Below are 14,458 nucleotides of genomic sequence, written 5' to 3'. Positions count from 1 at the left end.
ACAGGCCTACCCATGAAACGAATATAATAATTCAGTATCTTCTGGTCTACATTTGAGCCTGAACGTGCAGGGGTTCCCCGAGGCTTGGGAAATATTTCAAGGGGCCCTCCAGGGTCAAAACATTGAGAAAGGCTGCTCTAAGCCCACGCTCGTTATAAAGGGTCAAATTCCACATTTTTGTAGTGCCTGGCACCACGTTTACCCCTTCAACTGCAAGCAAAGTTGAATCCCTTCATTTTATATTCTGAACCCTTCAGATGTAATCTGGAATTTCTCCCACCTCTCTGCACCACAGTCTGCCCAATTCTACCCGTCGTCATCCCTTGGGTAAGCCCTATCTTCGTTATTTCTCGGCTGAGCCCATAGCTTGGGAAGTTTTAATGCAGAACTCTTATGATGTAGCAAGGCAATGAAGATGTTATTACGGAAAGGTCAGGAGCTGGAGTAGGGAGTTCTTAGCTCCACCAAGTAGACATCCATCTTCCAGCGGGAACCAGATTATGGTGGAGAGTTAGATGCAAATGGGCCCATTCTCTCAAACAGCGATGAACTCCCTCGGAGTTAATCATTTCCTGGGGAAGATTCATCCCCCATTCAATGGAGTGTTATGTTTAGCAGAAGAGAAAAGGGACCGCAGAGGGACTTTGCTGCCAGCTCCTTTAAATGCCTTTGTTATAGACTGAGGCGGCTGTATGCCATTTCCTTTATTAATCCTGGGGAACATTTGTCCAGAGAAGAAGAAAACCTGTAACAGCTTTATCCCAGAGCTGTAGAACCCAAACTGAGCTAGATTTTTTTTTGTTGTTATCGTTCTAAAGAGGGGGGTGAAAAAATGAAAGGAACACTGAACCTGCACTAAACCATTTTAGTTCTTCCTTGAAGACACAGCGAGAGTTTTGTGCGGCGCTCACAAAAAGATAAAAGAGCGGGTCCTTGCATGGCGACACTGAAGATCCAATGCTCCTTTTCTGATGTCTTCTTTGCAAGCGTCTGTGTGCGCAAACCCCCCGAACGCGCAACCCTTATACAAAAGCCCCCTATGCAGGGAGAGAAGTTAAAAAAAAAAAAAAACCAGAGCTTTCTGCTTTCAAACGTTGCTGGCTTTGGTGACTTGTTTTGATCAGTTGCTTTAGACTAAAAAATGCACTTTTTCCCTGGGCTATTAGTCACCACCTTACCAAACATCTTCCCTCCACCTTCTAACAAGCCCGACCCTTTGGCAGGGGTCTCAGAGATTGGCGGATTCAGAGAGCACCTCATTTCTGGCCCGTGACACAAGAGAGCTTTCTTTAGGAAAACAGAACAGGCCATTAGAAAGTGGAGGGCAGAGGAAGAGGACACAGACGGGCGCGTCCTGTTTTTCCCTCTCCCATTGTGTGTTTTTTCTATGAGGCCACCTTCACTCTTTCTCTATAACGGTGAGTCTATTTATTAGGAGAATCTAAGAGAGAACCTATTCAGGGCTGCAGAATCAGAGCTAACAAGGCCAAAGTTTGGGGGGGAGGGTGTGCAAAAGAGAGAGAAAAATTGAGCGTGCTCCAGGTTTTAGACACACACAGCTTTGCCCTTGGTGCCTTAGAAACTGCACCTCGGAATGGGTCACCTTCTATATTCTTATCATAATATCCCACTGTGGCTTGTAAATGCATCCCGTTCCTGGCCACCAGGGCAACTTCCTTGCAGCGCCCAAGGTCGATCAGCACAAACAGCCACACCGGCACCAAATTCGGTGAGCTGCAAACCCATGATGACGCCTCTTTCACAGTCACTGCACTGGTGCTCAGCAGGCCTCTGGGCTGAATTCGGCTGGGCATCATCTATTAAGCCATGTATGGGCCTGTGCTGCTGGCACAGGGGACCACCTTGCCCTCTACTTTCCTGCTGCCCTGTGAGGACACCCAGTGAAGGTCAATGACAGTCCCACCTTGGCAGTTGATTAACTAAGTACTGTACAGCCCAGTGTTTCTCAACTTGGCCACTTGAAGCTGCGTGGACTTCAACTCCCAGAATTCCCCAGCCAGCAGGGGAATTCTGGGAGTTGAAGTCCACGCAGCTTCAAGTGGCCAAGTTGAGAAACACTGGTATAACCTATCTTGGGTGCCACCATTTTATGGTGGGTGCCGCCATTTTATGCAAAACACCTCCGCGTTTCTGCATTGGGAAGATGGCAAAAACCTTCCTTTTTTAAATAGGTTTTTTGGCAGCAAGCGGCATTACAGGACCATATTGTAATGTTACTGTACTTGGTGGGTGCCTGCCCAGAATCTCTGAATTGGGTGTTATGGTAGAAATGATCGCAATAGCTAAATAAATGAATAAAGCCACAATGCTGGGGGAGAAGGTCACAGGGAACAACCATCCTAATCTGGTTCTTTTCTACCCACTGATTCAAACCACAAACTCTAAGGAAAAAGGACTTCCTTCCAGAATGGGAGGCCCGTATTCTGGGCTTCCCCATCCCACTTCGAACAAACCAGAAATGATACGTAGCATGGCATGACACGCGCTGATGTTTTTGTGGTTTCGGTTACAAGCTAGTTAAAACACACAAAGTAACACACACACACACACAGATGATTTCACTACTGAAAACCTAGCTTAACTGAAGACACATCTGCAAAAGGAAAAGACACTGAGCGTGAAGTGAAATTCCTGTAGCACTTCTCGGGTTTACAGAGCAAAACACTGACTGAGCTCTTTCGTTGAAAACCTGCCAAGATTTCAGAATTTTTTAACCTACCTTCACCCAGCAAGGAATTCAATCCTCCAGGGAGGCCCAAATTTCAAAGGAAAGTTTACTAGGAGCCTCTAAGTTCACTTTCAGGATTATATTTATAGTTAATTCCCATGAAAAGCCGCTACGCTGAAACCAGATCTTTGTAAATGAATCAACTGGGTTCTTCAAGCCGACGTTTTGAGCTAGCCCCATTTTAAGGACGGCCTGCTGGTCTGGATAGGCTCAGAGCCTGGCACAAAATGTCAGTCTTCCTCACTGGAGCTAAGCGAGGCTAATTCTGACTTTCTCCAGTGGGCACCCTCCAGACATGTGCAACTACAATTCCCATTCTAGGGGCTGTGGGGACCAGGTTAGAAATCCGGGCACTTCCAGCTCAGCTCAAAGGCCCCCTCTGCGACCTTGGAGCCATCCTGCCTCCCCTGCTCCAAGCCAAACCCTTAGATGTGATTCAGCCAAGGTACGTTACCTGAGCCTGCCACCAAAGGACAGGTCACTTCGACGTAGACTTCAAACGTGGTCCCCGGGTTTTGCCTGAAAAAGAACAAAAGAAGCTTTTTCAGAAGGGTTCGTCGGATACAGGTCTCTTAAGACAATGCAGATGGAAATAGATAAGTTTAATTAGAGTCCAAGAGACTAACTCCTGCCTTCCCCAAAGGGCTGAACATCACACTGAAAGCCTGTGAGCTGCCTCTCTTTGGACACAGGGGGTCCTTGGTGTAATGGCATGTGGGAAAGATCTTGGGAGATGGAGGGAAAAGATGCTGAATGGACAGATAAGAGAGAGCAGAGCCCACAGCTGCATAATGGGCAGAGAAAGAGGCTCAGAAGGAACCCTCCCTAGCTTTCCAGGCAGTAAAAGAGACAGCAGGAAAACTGTACTTTCAGACGTGCAAGATTCTGTTAATGTAGCCTTAGGATTAGCTCATCTGGTCGTGTTTCCTGTCTGGTCTACCTGGGAAGGCTGACATCAACCTTGAAAGTCTGAAAGTACAATTCTCCTGCCGTCTCCTTTACAGCCTGGGAAGTTAGGGAGGGTCCCTTCTGAGCCTCTTGCCTCATCCATTATGCAGCTGTGGGCTATGCCCTCTCTCATCTGTCTGTTTCCTAAGCAGCATCTCTTCCCCGCATCTCCCAAGGTCATTCCCACATACCATTACACTTGGTGACGAGTTTAAGATGCAGGTCTGTAGAACTTTTCTCTCCAACCCCATAAGGTCAGCCCCAGTACCAGGTTTCTGAGCTTCCTTCCTTCCTTCCCTTCCATAAAACTTTGGGACATTTCCCAAAGGAACTGCTTTCTAAACCCACCCCCCCAACACACACACACAAGGCTTTCCTTCCCTACAAGGCCCAGTCATCCACCTCTTCTGCCAGTGAGCATTCAGTCCCAGCCCTGCTATCTAGAGTTTCATTAATTTGTTTGGGTGCCCTTCACAGGAGATCCAAAGCTCGGTCTGACACAGATTGCTGTACAGCAAAAAAAGGCCCTTTTTAATGCAGTCTATAATTTTCAATCTGACAACTCAGTCAGTACCTTCCAATCCCTCAGAGAGCTTAAGAATTTTTATAAAGTACTTATGAAATTGAAGAAAGAACAAGGGGTTCTTGCTGGGAGATGCCCACATCCGTGGCCCTGCCTCTGAGAATTGCCAGGCGCCTGCCAGCTGTGATCACCATCAGGTAAAACCTGCCCTGATCTGGGGGTGTCACGGGGGGGGGGTAGAGAAATTCCCTCAAACATAGCAGCAGGAGACGTTAACCACGGATTGCCCAGTCCGCTTCCTTGGAAGCAGACAACCAGTTAACATCCAGGAGACATTAAATTAAAAGGAGAAAGGCAGAAAGTGCCATGGAAGGAAAGGGTTCGGGGTTTGAGTAGAGAACGGGGAAGCCGGAAGGGAAGATCACACTGGCTGTTGAAGATATATCCTTTATGTAAGGCGAACAGGGAGATGGCAACTTTTCTGGAAGCCCCAGTCCAACAGGGAAGGAAAAAAAAACTGCAAACAATCACAGTCTTGAAGGAAGGAAACAGACGCAGTAAAACCGTCTGCCGGGGGTTGCCGGCACGTTCCCCCGCCCCCCCTTCTCCTGTAAGCAGAGAGTTGACGATTAATTATTGCAACACATTATTTAACAGTAGCTATAATTAAACCAAGGCAGCCTTTCAACACCTCCTGGAGTAGTTTTAAAAATGGGCCCACAGTGCACTAGTCCTGTTTTCATTTTAGCTAAACGCCGGCTAAAATGAATATTCCTAATATTCCTAATATTCCAAGCCTCCCGCCAAAGGCACAAAATGGGTTCGTTGTTCAGGATGTGTCAGCACCCAAGACTCAGGAGTGGGGCGGGAGGTGACCCTGGCCCCAGATCCTGAACCCACTTTCTCCCCATTTATTCTCCCCCAGATGGTTCAGAAGCACCACTCCCTTAACTCCAAGGAAAAGAAAGTGGACCTGAGCCCTGATGTAGTCTGAAGCCTCCAGGCTGAAAAAAAAATCTGCATTTGGAAGATTCCAGCAAATATAAGCCAGTTCAGCCCTAAAAAACAAATGTATTCTGTTTTAAGGCACAAGAATATTATACAGGTAGTCCTCGCTTAACAACCACAATTGGGACCGGAATTTCAGCTAAGCAAAGTGGTCGTTAAGCGAATCTGACCCATTTACAACCTTTTTGCAGCGGTCGTTAAACAAACCACGTGGTCATTAAGTGAATCACACAGTTCCCCATTGATTCTGCTTGTCAGAAGCCAGCTGAGAAAGTTGAAAATGGAAGTCACATGATCAAAGGACACTGCGATGATCATAAATGCAAACTGGTTGCCAAGTGCCCAAATCATGATCATGTGATCACAGGGACGCTGTGGTGGTCACGTGAAGACCAGCTGTGAGTCGGGTTTTATCACTGTCATAAGTCCGAACCATCACTAAACAAATGGTTGTTAAGTGAGGACTACCTGTACTGCGATATAGATCCAGTGAACAAATAAAATTGGAAGTCAGGCAAAGAGTGACCAGAGAGATCACCCTCTTTGCTGTAGCACCCAAAATTTGGAATATCCTTCCTCCCACTAAGGACTTAACACTGACCACAGGATTTTTCTGATTTCCAACCCAGGACGTTGGCAGTTGCAGGTCCCAGGTAGCTGACCAGCTCATTTTAGCATAATAATAATAATAATAAACATTAATATGCTGTCCGACTCCCAGAGACTTGGGTGGTTTGCAATTGTTGAAACAAAGAATACAGAAAAGACAAAAACAGCACAAAATAACAACAATGGGAAACAAAATAAACCCAGAGGGGAGCAGAAAGGAAAGTCGTTGGTAAGATCACACTTTCTTCTAGACTCTGGTGCAACTGACAACTCGCTAGCTTTGCAAGTTTGTATTTAAGTTTATATCCTGTACGGGGTTTATTTTCCTTTTATCTATTTTTTTAGGTGGAACGCTGCCCTTGAGACCGCCTACTGACAAGACGCTTAGGAAGGAATCCAGTACACAGACAATCGTATAGAAATTGAAATTAGATCGTGACTCAGCAAGCCACAGAACATTAAACATGGTCAGTTTGAAGCGGCCACCCTAAAACGGTGCTCCCCGTGGAAGCCAGCGCCCATCAGAAATTGTGGGGATAAACCTATTTCCAAGCAAACGCTTAATAATTTACTTGATTTCCAAACCACGGTTCTGCAGGACGCTGGAGAAAGTAACGTCAGCCTGTCTTGAATTCAAAGCAATGTGATTGCTCAAAGACATTTTTAGATTTCCAGCTTCCTTGGCCCAAGAATTTTTCAGCCCAAAGTCCCAATTAGATTGACAGAGAAGTCTGAAATATCATTTTGTTTTCTTCTGAATTTAGAGGACCACCAGGCCGAGGACAAACATTCCCACAAAAGCCCATCTGGCCCATTCCACACTGACACATAATGCTTACGGAATTCTTGGTTCAGGCGTGCACAGGCCTCCTTCAAAACTTTTTAAAAGAGAGACCTGAGACACCAAGGTAAGCTGCTTGGGGCCGAGCTGTACGGCAGACTGGGTTTAAATCAATCTCAGATGCCAACTTGGTATATTCAAGCCATCGGATGCTGCAGTTCTCCCACAATCCTGTTTGTTTTGATGAGTGCCAGAAGAAAAAGCTGGCTTTCAAAAGCTAGAATCCAAGGTACAAAAACCATATTCTCAGCCGTGAGAAGTTAACACTTCAGCAGAGAATTTGTTAACTCCTTTTGAAACTTCTCATAATATTGAGGGTGGTGGGGAGACAGGAAGGAAGGAAGGAAGGAAGGAAGGAAGGAAGGAAGGAAGGAAGGAAGGAAGGAAGGAAGGACAAAGAGAGAGGAAGGAAGGAAGGAAGGAAGGAAGGAAGGAAGGAAGGAAGGAAGGAAGGAAGGAAGGAAGGACAAAGAGAGAGGAAGGAAGGAAGGAAGGAAGGAAGGAAGGAAGGAAGGAAGGAAGGAAGGAAGGAAGGAAGGGGTCTCTGATGTACAGCAAATGCAAACGCAGATACAACAAGCATTACTAAAATGCTGGTCCTTCGGGGCAAAAATGACAAGTTACATCCCCGCAGAACTAAGTCCAGATGGGTCCTCTGGCCTTTGCAGGTCAAATACAGCCTCCTGGAGTCTTTGCAGGAATCCTCAAGTTTTCATACTTGAAATTTCAAGTGGCCATCAAGGTTTCTCCATAGGCCTCCGTGGCCATTTCTCTCCGGCAATATTTTATCACTAGAGGCTTGTGGCCAAACTGGTTACTTTAAGGTCCTGGAACATTTCTCCACTTTCACCATCCGCTCAGGATACCACCTCATCACGCTTCAGGGAACCACTGCCAGGCTACGGTTAGTGGGGATCATCAAGCCAACATCCTACCTCTCTTTCACTAATCATCAATGTTCTCCAGATGGACCTTCCCTCTTGGTGATCTGAGCCCCCACAACATCCGAGGGAAACCTCAGAGCTAAATTGCTGATGCCATGATGAAAAACCTTTGAGTAAATGTCAGGCAAGACGGAGCCAGCTCATGGATCTACAACATGCAGGTGAGCCATTACCCAATCTTTGGTTTATTATACCCAACCAGGATATCCTTATTGCTTGCAATTTTCTTCTGGGCTTCTGTAGCACAGGGGGGTCAAGTGTTTGGTTGAGCTCAGGAAGGCTAAAAGGGATTGTGTTTGGCTGGTTCATGGATGGGGGACCATATGAAACCCAGCAAGAATTGCTTAGGTAGAGCCAATGCAAAAAATGCCACACAATACGTTCATTTCAAGCTTTTGTTGTTAGGAAATAGGGGAGGCCTTTTCAAAGCCACCATGAAATGTTTAACCGGAGGGTTCTGACTTCCAACCTACAGCTTGCTCCTTGCACACGCACAATAGTTTAAAACCCAGGAAAGGTGAGAATTAAAACAGGATGGCTGTCCCAGGAAGAGAATACAGGCATCTGCTTCAGCATCATTTATCTTTTTCTGTTGAGTAGCTATTTAGGACCTTCCTGGGTGACAGTTGGAGCAGAAGAATTGGGTCATTTCCTTCTACTGCTGCCACCACAGCCTGAAAAAATGGAGACCTCAGTTACTTAGCAAAGACAGATAAAGATGGTTTTTGGTGGGGGAAAGGGGGGAGTGCCGAGAGAGGACCACCCTCTCAATCCCTGGGGGAAGAAGGGAACAAGGGAACTTGTCTTCCACCAGTACACTCCTCAGAAAGGCTGTGCTCACATACAGTCCATAATTTCTTCAGTGAACCCCGTATTCTGGTTTCACATGGGATGGGGTTCCATAAACCAATGAGTGAGGTTCCTGAAACATGTTGGATAAAATGTGTTTGGAGTGTGTGTGCACTTCAAAGCTCATACAAACAAAACCAGCCTCTTTTTGCGAAAAACTGAAGGAAGATGAGTTGGGTCAACCTTCCAAGGTAGGGTTCATGATGAACATTTCATAAAACGTACAACATCCTCCAGGCCCCAGGCACGTAGGACCTCAGCTCATTGGTTTACGGAACCCCACCCCTGCAGGTGGGTCTGCAGCACTGTAAAGCTTTGGACAAGAGCATCACCTCTTTTGCCATCCCGGGAACTGGGAAATAGCATAGGTTGGAGTTGACCGAACAAACTCAGCACCCAGCAATGGCCACATAGGTTACCCTCGGGCCCTGTGCAAGTTCAAAATCTTTTCCGTTGTTTCTTCTGCTTCAGCCAGTCCCTATAGAACTCAACACTTGGCTGACATCCTGCTTTAAGCCATTTATTTGGAGTTAAACCCCATGCTGAAAATCAATGCCGCTTGCTCCCGAACATGCTTTAGTTATGGCGTTTCCGATTGGAGTCCATTTCTGAGACCAGCATTCCAGCCCGTCGCCTGGCAATTTCACATCTTAAAGATGCCACACACGCACAAAAAAATAAAATAACAGCATTGTCTCCTACTGTCATGTTTCCAAGCTACTCCCCGCCACCCCTGTCTCTACAAGGGAAGAATTCACACTCAATTTGTTGCTAAACAACCTTCTCGTCGATTATCACCCAGGCAATATTTTACATCACTGCCCTGGCCTGGCAGCTTCCTTCCTTCACTGAAATGCAACAACTGGATTAAAAGCATAAAAAAAAGAGGGCAGGGGGAGAGACAAAAAAGAACTCCTAACAAACAGAGGGCAAATTAAGGGATGGAATTCTTTAAAATTTTGTCAAAAAGGAACATCTACATTACCCACAGAACAAAAGTTGGAAGGAAGGCAGAAGGGAATTAACTTCTTAGGGTGAGGAATTTCATATAAAGAGATCACACCGCTGTGATTTTCTGCACAGATAATGAGAAAGGGATGGTCTGGCCCTGTTTACTTCTGCAATAATAAGTCTTCCTCCCGCGCCCTCCCTTGGCCGCAGATGGCGCCCTTCCAACTGATTTCTTTTTAACTGATGAATGTTACTGATCCAGAGCATATTCCAAAAATTTGCAAAATCTTTGCTGTATCCATTCACGCCCCCAATTTACAAATGTCACCCACCCCCTAAGACCATACCTGAAGCAAAGGGGAGAAGGAGAAGAAAAGGAGGAGGAGGAGAAGGAAAGAAGGGGAAGAAGACAAGGGAGGAGTCACTTTGGGCCAAAGCTGAAGATGTGCAGCCAGGTAAGACAGCCATTAAGCATTCAGTGGAAATTTTCTTGCAAGAGGCCAGAGGAACACAGCAGGTACGCAAGGGGAAAAGTCACCGGTCAAATCAGAGATCAGATTTAAGCTGACAAGTTTTTTTAAAAAATGACATCATGAGAGTTCAAAAATCTTAGTCTGCAAAATTCTCCGCAGAAAGGCTAAACGTCATGGCTCCTGTCAGCCGGGACAAGTCCGGGTTCCCTGGAATGCCTCGAGCTCATATCCTTCCCGTTGCATGATTCAGCACCAGCAGATGCAAACAGGATCTTGAAACTGAGCAGGCTTAAATCAGAATCCATTTCCGACTTGAGAAATGGCCCTGGATTAGCTGCCGTCCAAGAGGGCCACTGGATCATTCGGAGCTAAAGGCCATGGGGTCCAGCTCGCTCCAAAAAAGCTTCCTTTTTCTTCTCTCAAATTTAGACTCTCCTTGAGACAGTTGAGATTCCCTTGGATGATTCCTTGAGAATGAAAGGCAGGCTATCAACCAAACCCATCAAACTCTAACTGGGATATTTTGGGAACTTGCTGCAAACTTTTAAAATCGCTAAGCAACCGACATGTATCAGAATGCCAGAGAAAAACACACTTGAGAGAGCTGCCTTCAGGCAGAAGGGCAGAAAATAAGGCAGGAACAGATTGGCTGGGTTATTTCAACACAGCCCTCCAACACAGGACCACTTGCAGAAAAATTTTCACCTCTGACAAGGGCCTGATTCATCCTGATGGCCCATTAATTTCGCCATCTTGAAAACAATTAATTACAATTAATTGCAGGCAAGTTAATCTGCAAGACTAGGGTTTAGCTAGACCCATTGCCCTGAAGATCTCATAACAGGTTATAATCCATAGGATACATGGGATAAAACACTACAACGAACACCAGAGTAAAATCATGTTTTTTTAACTGGTGCTAAAAAGTAAACAATGCTGGTGCCCCCAAGAGGAAAGGTGTTCCAACACCAGGGAGCCACGAGGCAGAAGACCCTCTCTCCCGCCCCACTTTGCAGATCTAGTATTATGGGAAGGCGCATATTGGGAAAAGCAGTTGACTCACTCAAGTACTCCAGTCCTAAATTTTTCAGAGCCTTAATCATTCTTATTAAAAGGCTTTTTAAGAGTCCACTGGAGTTGGGTGGCCAATACAACTTTTGGAGGGCAGCGCTATTTTTGCAAGTTATTCAAAGCAACTTGTACCATCAACAAGTCCCAAACTGTCTTCCAGGGCAGACCCACAAAGAGTACTTTACAGCAGTCTAACCACAACGCTCCTGCGACCAAGCCCTTCCTGTTGAGGAAAAGTTGCAGGACCACCCCAGCTGCAGTTCCCAATCCACTTAAGTCTCAAGTGGAAGAAATGAAGCCAGGGAACCCCGGGGCTGTACAGCTGCTGAATCCTGAATTAGCTGCAGTTTCCACCTTAGCAGAATTCAGCTCCTGGCTAAGCTGAAGCGCAGTTCAGGGTTTCTCAAACTTCTGGTTAGGAGCACCAGCCCCATTGAATACACTATTTTGAAAGCACAGAGCCCTAAAACTAAGCTCTTACAGAGGCTGAGCCAAGAACACCCCGTGTTTATGCCCACCAGGCTAAACCAGGGTTAAAAATGGATCCCTGGAAAAGCGTTAAGAAGAAGCAAAGTTTTTAAAATAAAATGAAAGACACGGCTCCCCAGAAGGATTTTGCTCAGAGATTGCCGTGCTTTATGTTTCAAGGGTGACAGCCTGGGGTTCCTCTGCACATTCTTCTCAAAGGGGAGGAAAAACCATTTATGGCATGCCTATTTCCTGCACAGATAAGAAATAAAAATCGCAGGCCTACCTTTGCACGCACCCAATTGCACTCCTCCACTCCGGGGCTCCTCTTCTTCCCCCAGACCCCTCTGCACACAAGCATGCCTCAGTTTCCCCCAGCACCCCCCAGCCCTTGCATGGCCCAGCCCCACCGTCTGCAAGCCAGCCAGCCGCCTTTCCATCCTCCCACGGCAAGCCCAGAGAGAGGCTGCAGACGCCCCCAGCCTCCGCAGGGGCCAAATCGGGGAGGACGTTCGATCTCGCTTTTGCTCCGGACCGATGGCGACGCCCTCCCCGGACCTTCTCCACCCCCACCCCGCGCAGAGACCAGGGCTGCCTCCTGTGCCGAGCACCGCCGCCGCCCCAAGGCAGCCGGGCGCGCAAACCTCCTCCCGGACCGCGCTTGGCAGGAGGGGCCCGGCAGCCGCCCAGCTTTGCCCCCCTCGCAGAGACCCCTCGCCTCCGAGGACCGGCTGGCGGGGAGATCCTGTACCCAAAGCCAACAAGCAACGTAGGGCCAGCCACCCACCCGGCAGAAGGACGAGAGGGGCGAGGGGCCATCGTCCCCAGCCGGCGGTGGCTGGGAGGGATGGGGGTTGCAGTCCAACCCGCCTGGGGTCTGCGAAAGGAGCTTGGCGGGCGCTCTCCCCCAAGCGCCCGCGGGCGCCCATGCACGCGCACCCGCGCGCACCCCCGCACGCCTTGGCTTGCGCGCCCCGCCCCAAACTCACTTAATGCGCGACCCCATGGCGGCGGCAGGCCCCGCATGGGCCCCCGGCGGGCGGGCGGGCGGGCGGCGCTGCCGGCGGGGGTCACTCCATGCCCGGCCGGAGGGCTCGGCTGGCAGCGGCGCGACCGACGGACGGACCAGGCAGCGGGCAGCAGCGGACCGGAAGCGCGCGCGGGGGCGGCTGGGAAACGTAGTCTCGCCGCCGGAAGTCGCTCCTCGCTGCCCCGCCCGCGGGAGGGGCCGCGACCGCCGCCGGCCGGCCGGCCCGGCCAAGGAGGGGGCGGCCGTTTCCCTGCGCGCGGGCAGAGCGCCCTCCGCTCCCCAAACGGGGGAGGGGGCGCCGCCTTTCCTCGGCGCGGCGCTCCCGCTGGGAGCTGAGCCTTCTCGGACTACAACTCCCGCCATCCCCAGCCGCCGGGGTCGAGAGCTGGGCTCGACGGGAGTTGCAGTCCGGCGCGTCCTGAGAGCGCCGGGCGAGCGGGAGGGAAGGGGGCGCGGGCTGGGGCTCATGGGAACTGTAGTCCCCAGACCTACCGGGCGGGGGGGCGGCTGGTGGGGATGGCCGGCCGGGGCGGCGGCGGAGGAGCGCTGTGGGGCGAGAGCCGCGGGTGCAGCTCGGATTCCCCCCTCGGGTACAATCTGTCCTAGCCCACCAGATACAAGTTAACTCCGGATTGTTTCCAGCCTGAATGTAGCAACCCGGAGCGGATGGAAACGTTTCCTTTGTGCCGGGAAGGGCCTGATCGGGGCTGCGGGACCCCGAGCATGCACAGAGCGCCTCCCCTTGCCAGCCGCCAGCTTCGGCGCTTTGCCTTCGGCGGGGGGCGCCCCCCTTGAAGTAGCCCCCCCATTCAGAGACGGCACCAATTAAACATAAACTCCAGCCGCGGCTCAGGAAGCGACAGGCCATTCAGCGCGGCTTCCCCCGCGCCCCTGCTGCAGCTCCTTGGATGAAAAATCGCGTCTTCTTCCTTGCGGGGGGTGGGGGGAGGCCCTTCAAGCCACCCGCCTCCCTTCCCCACTTATAATTAGCTCCACGGCTCCTGCGCTGCAATCTGCTAATTAAGGCGAGTTTTTACGCATCGTTTCTCTTCGAGCAGCTTTTGTAAGCGAGGTCCCCGCCCCGTAGAAGGGGACGGCGAGGCGGCCGCCTGCATCACTGGAGAAGGGAGCAACGGGGGTGGCTTCTCCGGGGCTGTAGCCCCCCCGCCCCCCCAGGAAGCCAGCTACCGCGGTTCTGACCCATCTGGGAGGAGACCGTGTCTGAGCGCGTGAATTCAGAATTTGATCGTGTCGGTGGCGAAGAAACTCACTGGGGCTGCGCGGGGGCGATGCTCCAGGGCAGTTCGGCTTAAATGCAGATAGCAGAGAGGAGCTGATTAGCCGGGGTCTGTCCCCCGATCGGGCTGAGCACCGGGTCGCAGACAAAAGGTGGAATTTCCAAGCAGCAACGCACAATGTGGGATTAAGCGTGGCACGGAAGCCTCCCGGGCCTGTCCAGAGAGTGTCTGGAGGGCTAGACGGGGAAATTCCTGGCTCGATGCTTGAGGCACTCAGAAAGAAAACAAATCACAGGCGCCCGGCACATCCATTTGCTTATTTATTTAAAGCCGAGTTTTTTCTTTGCCCCGCCTATTAACAAGAAACGCTCCCTTCGCTTATACACCGGAATAGGAAAACTGCCCATCCTCAGGCTTAGAATCTAAAAGAGGTAAGAAAAGCAGAGGAAAGATAGATATCCAAAAAAAAAAAAAAATGCGTGCTTGGTTTCAGACACTAGGAAAGAAGCAAATCAAATCGATCCATATTTTATGTGGGTGATTGATCCGAGGTTCCCCTCCTTAACGGGCGGTGTTAAAACACACACACAAGGCCATCCACTCCACCCTCTTCCTGCTGATAGAAAACCACCTGCCCAGCCGTATCTCTAAAGAATGGCCCCCAGATGTGTTTGGGGTAAAACAGCAGGGAATCCTGGGAGTTGCAGTCCTATAACATCTGGAGGCAACCAGCTTGGGAAACCTATTCCTCTTCCC

The 14,458-nt window shown here is 49.7% G+C and overlaps 1 protein-coding gene across 7 annotated transcripts in view; it reads right to left on the bottom strand.

The window, feature by feature from the left end:
- Positions 1–12,471, bottom strand: part of DENND1A (DENN domain containing 1A) — a 150,583-nt gene extending 138,112 nt beyond the window's left edge. For all 7 annotated transcript variants that reach the window (XM_063316378.1, XM_063316381.1, XM_063316385.1 and 4 more), the window contains exons 1-2: positions 12,424–12,471; positions 3,204–3,268 (exon numbers count right to left, since the gene is read on the bottom strand). In XM_063316378.1, the coding sequence (XP_063172448.1) occupies positions 3,204–3,268; positions 12,424–12,440 (82 nt within the window). In that variant the 5' untranslated portion in view covers positions 12,441–12,471. The remainder of the gene's footprint in view (positions 1–3,203; positions 3,269–12,423) is intronic.
- Positions 12,472–14,458: the final 1,987 nt, after the last annotated feature.

The sequence above is a fragment of the Candoia aspera genome, chromosome 16 (genome assembly GCF_035149785.1).
Source record: "Candoia aspera isolate rCanAsp1 chromosome 16, rCanAsp1.hap2, whole genome shotgun sequence".
NCBI classification, from domain to species: domain Eukaryota; kingdom Metazoa; phylum Chordata; class Lepidosauria; order Squamata; family Boidae; genus Candoia; species Candoia aspera.
Note: the sequence above shows the minus strand (reverse complement) of the source record. Positions and strands in the feature narration are given on the sequence as shown.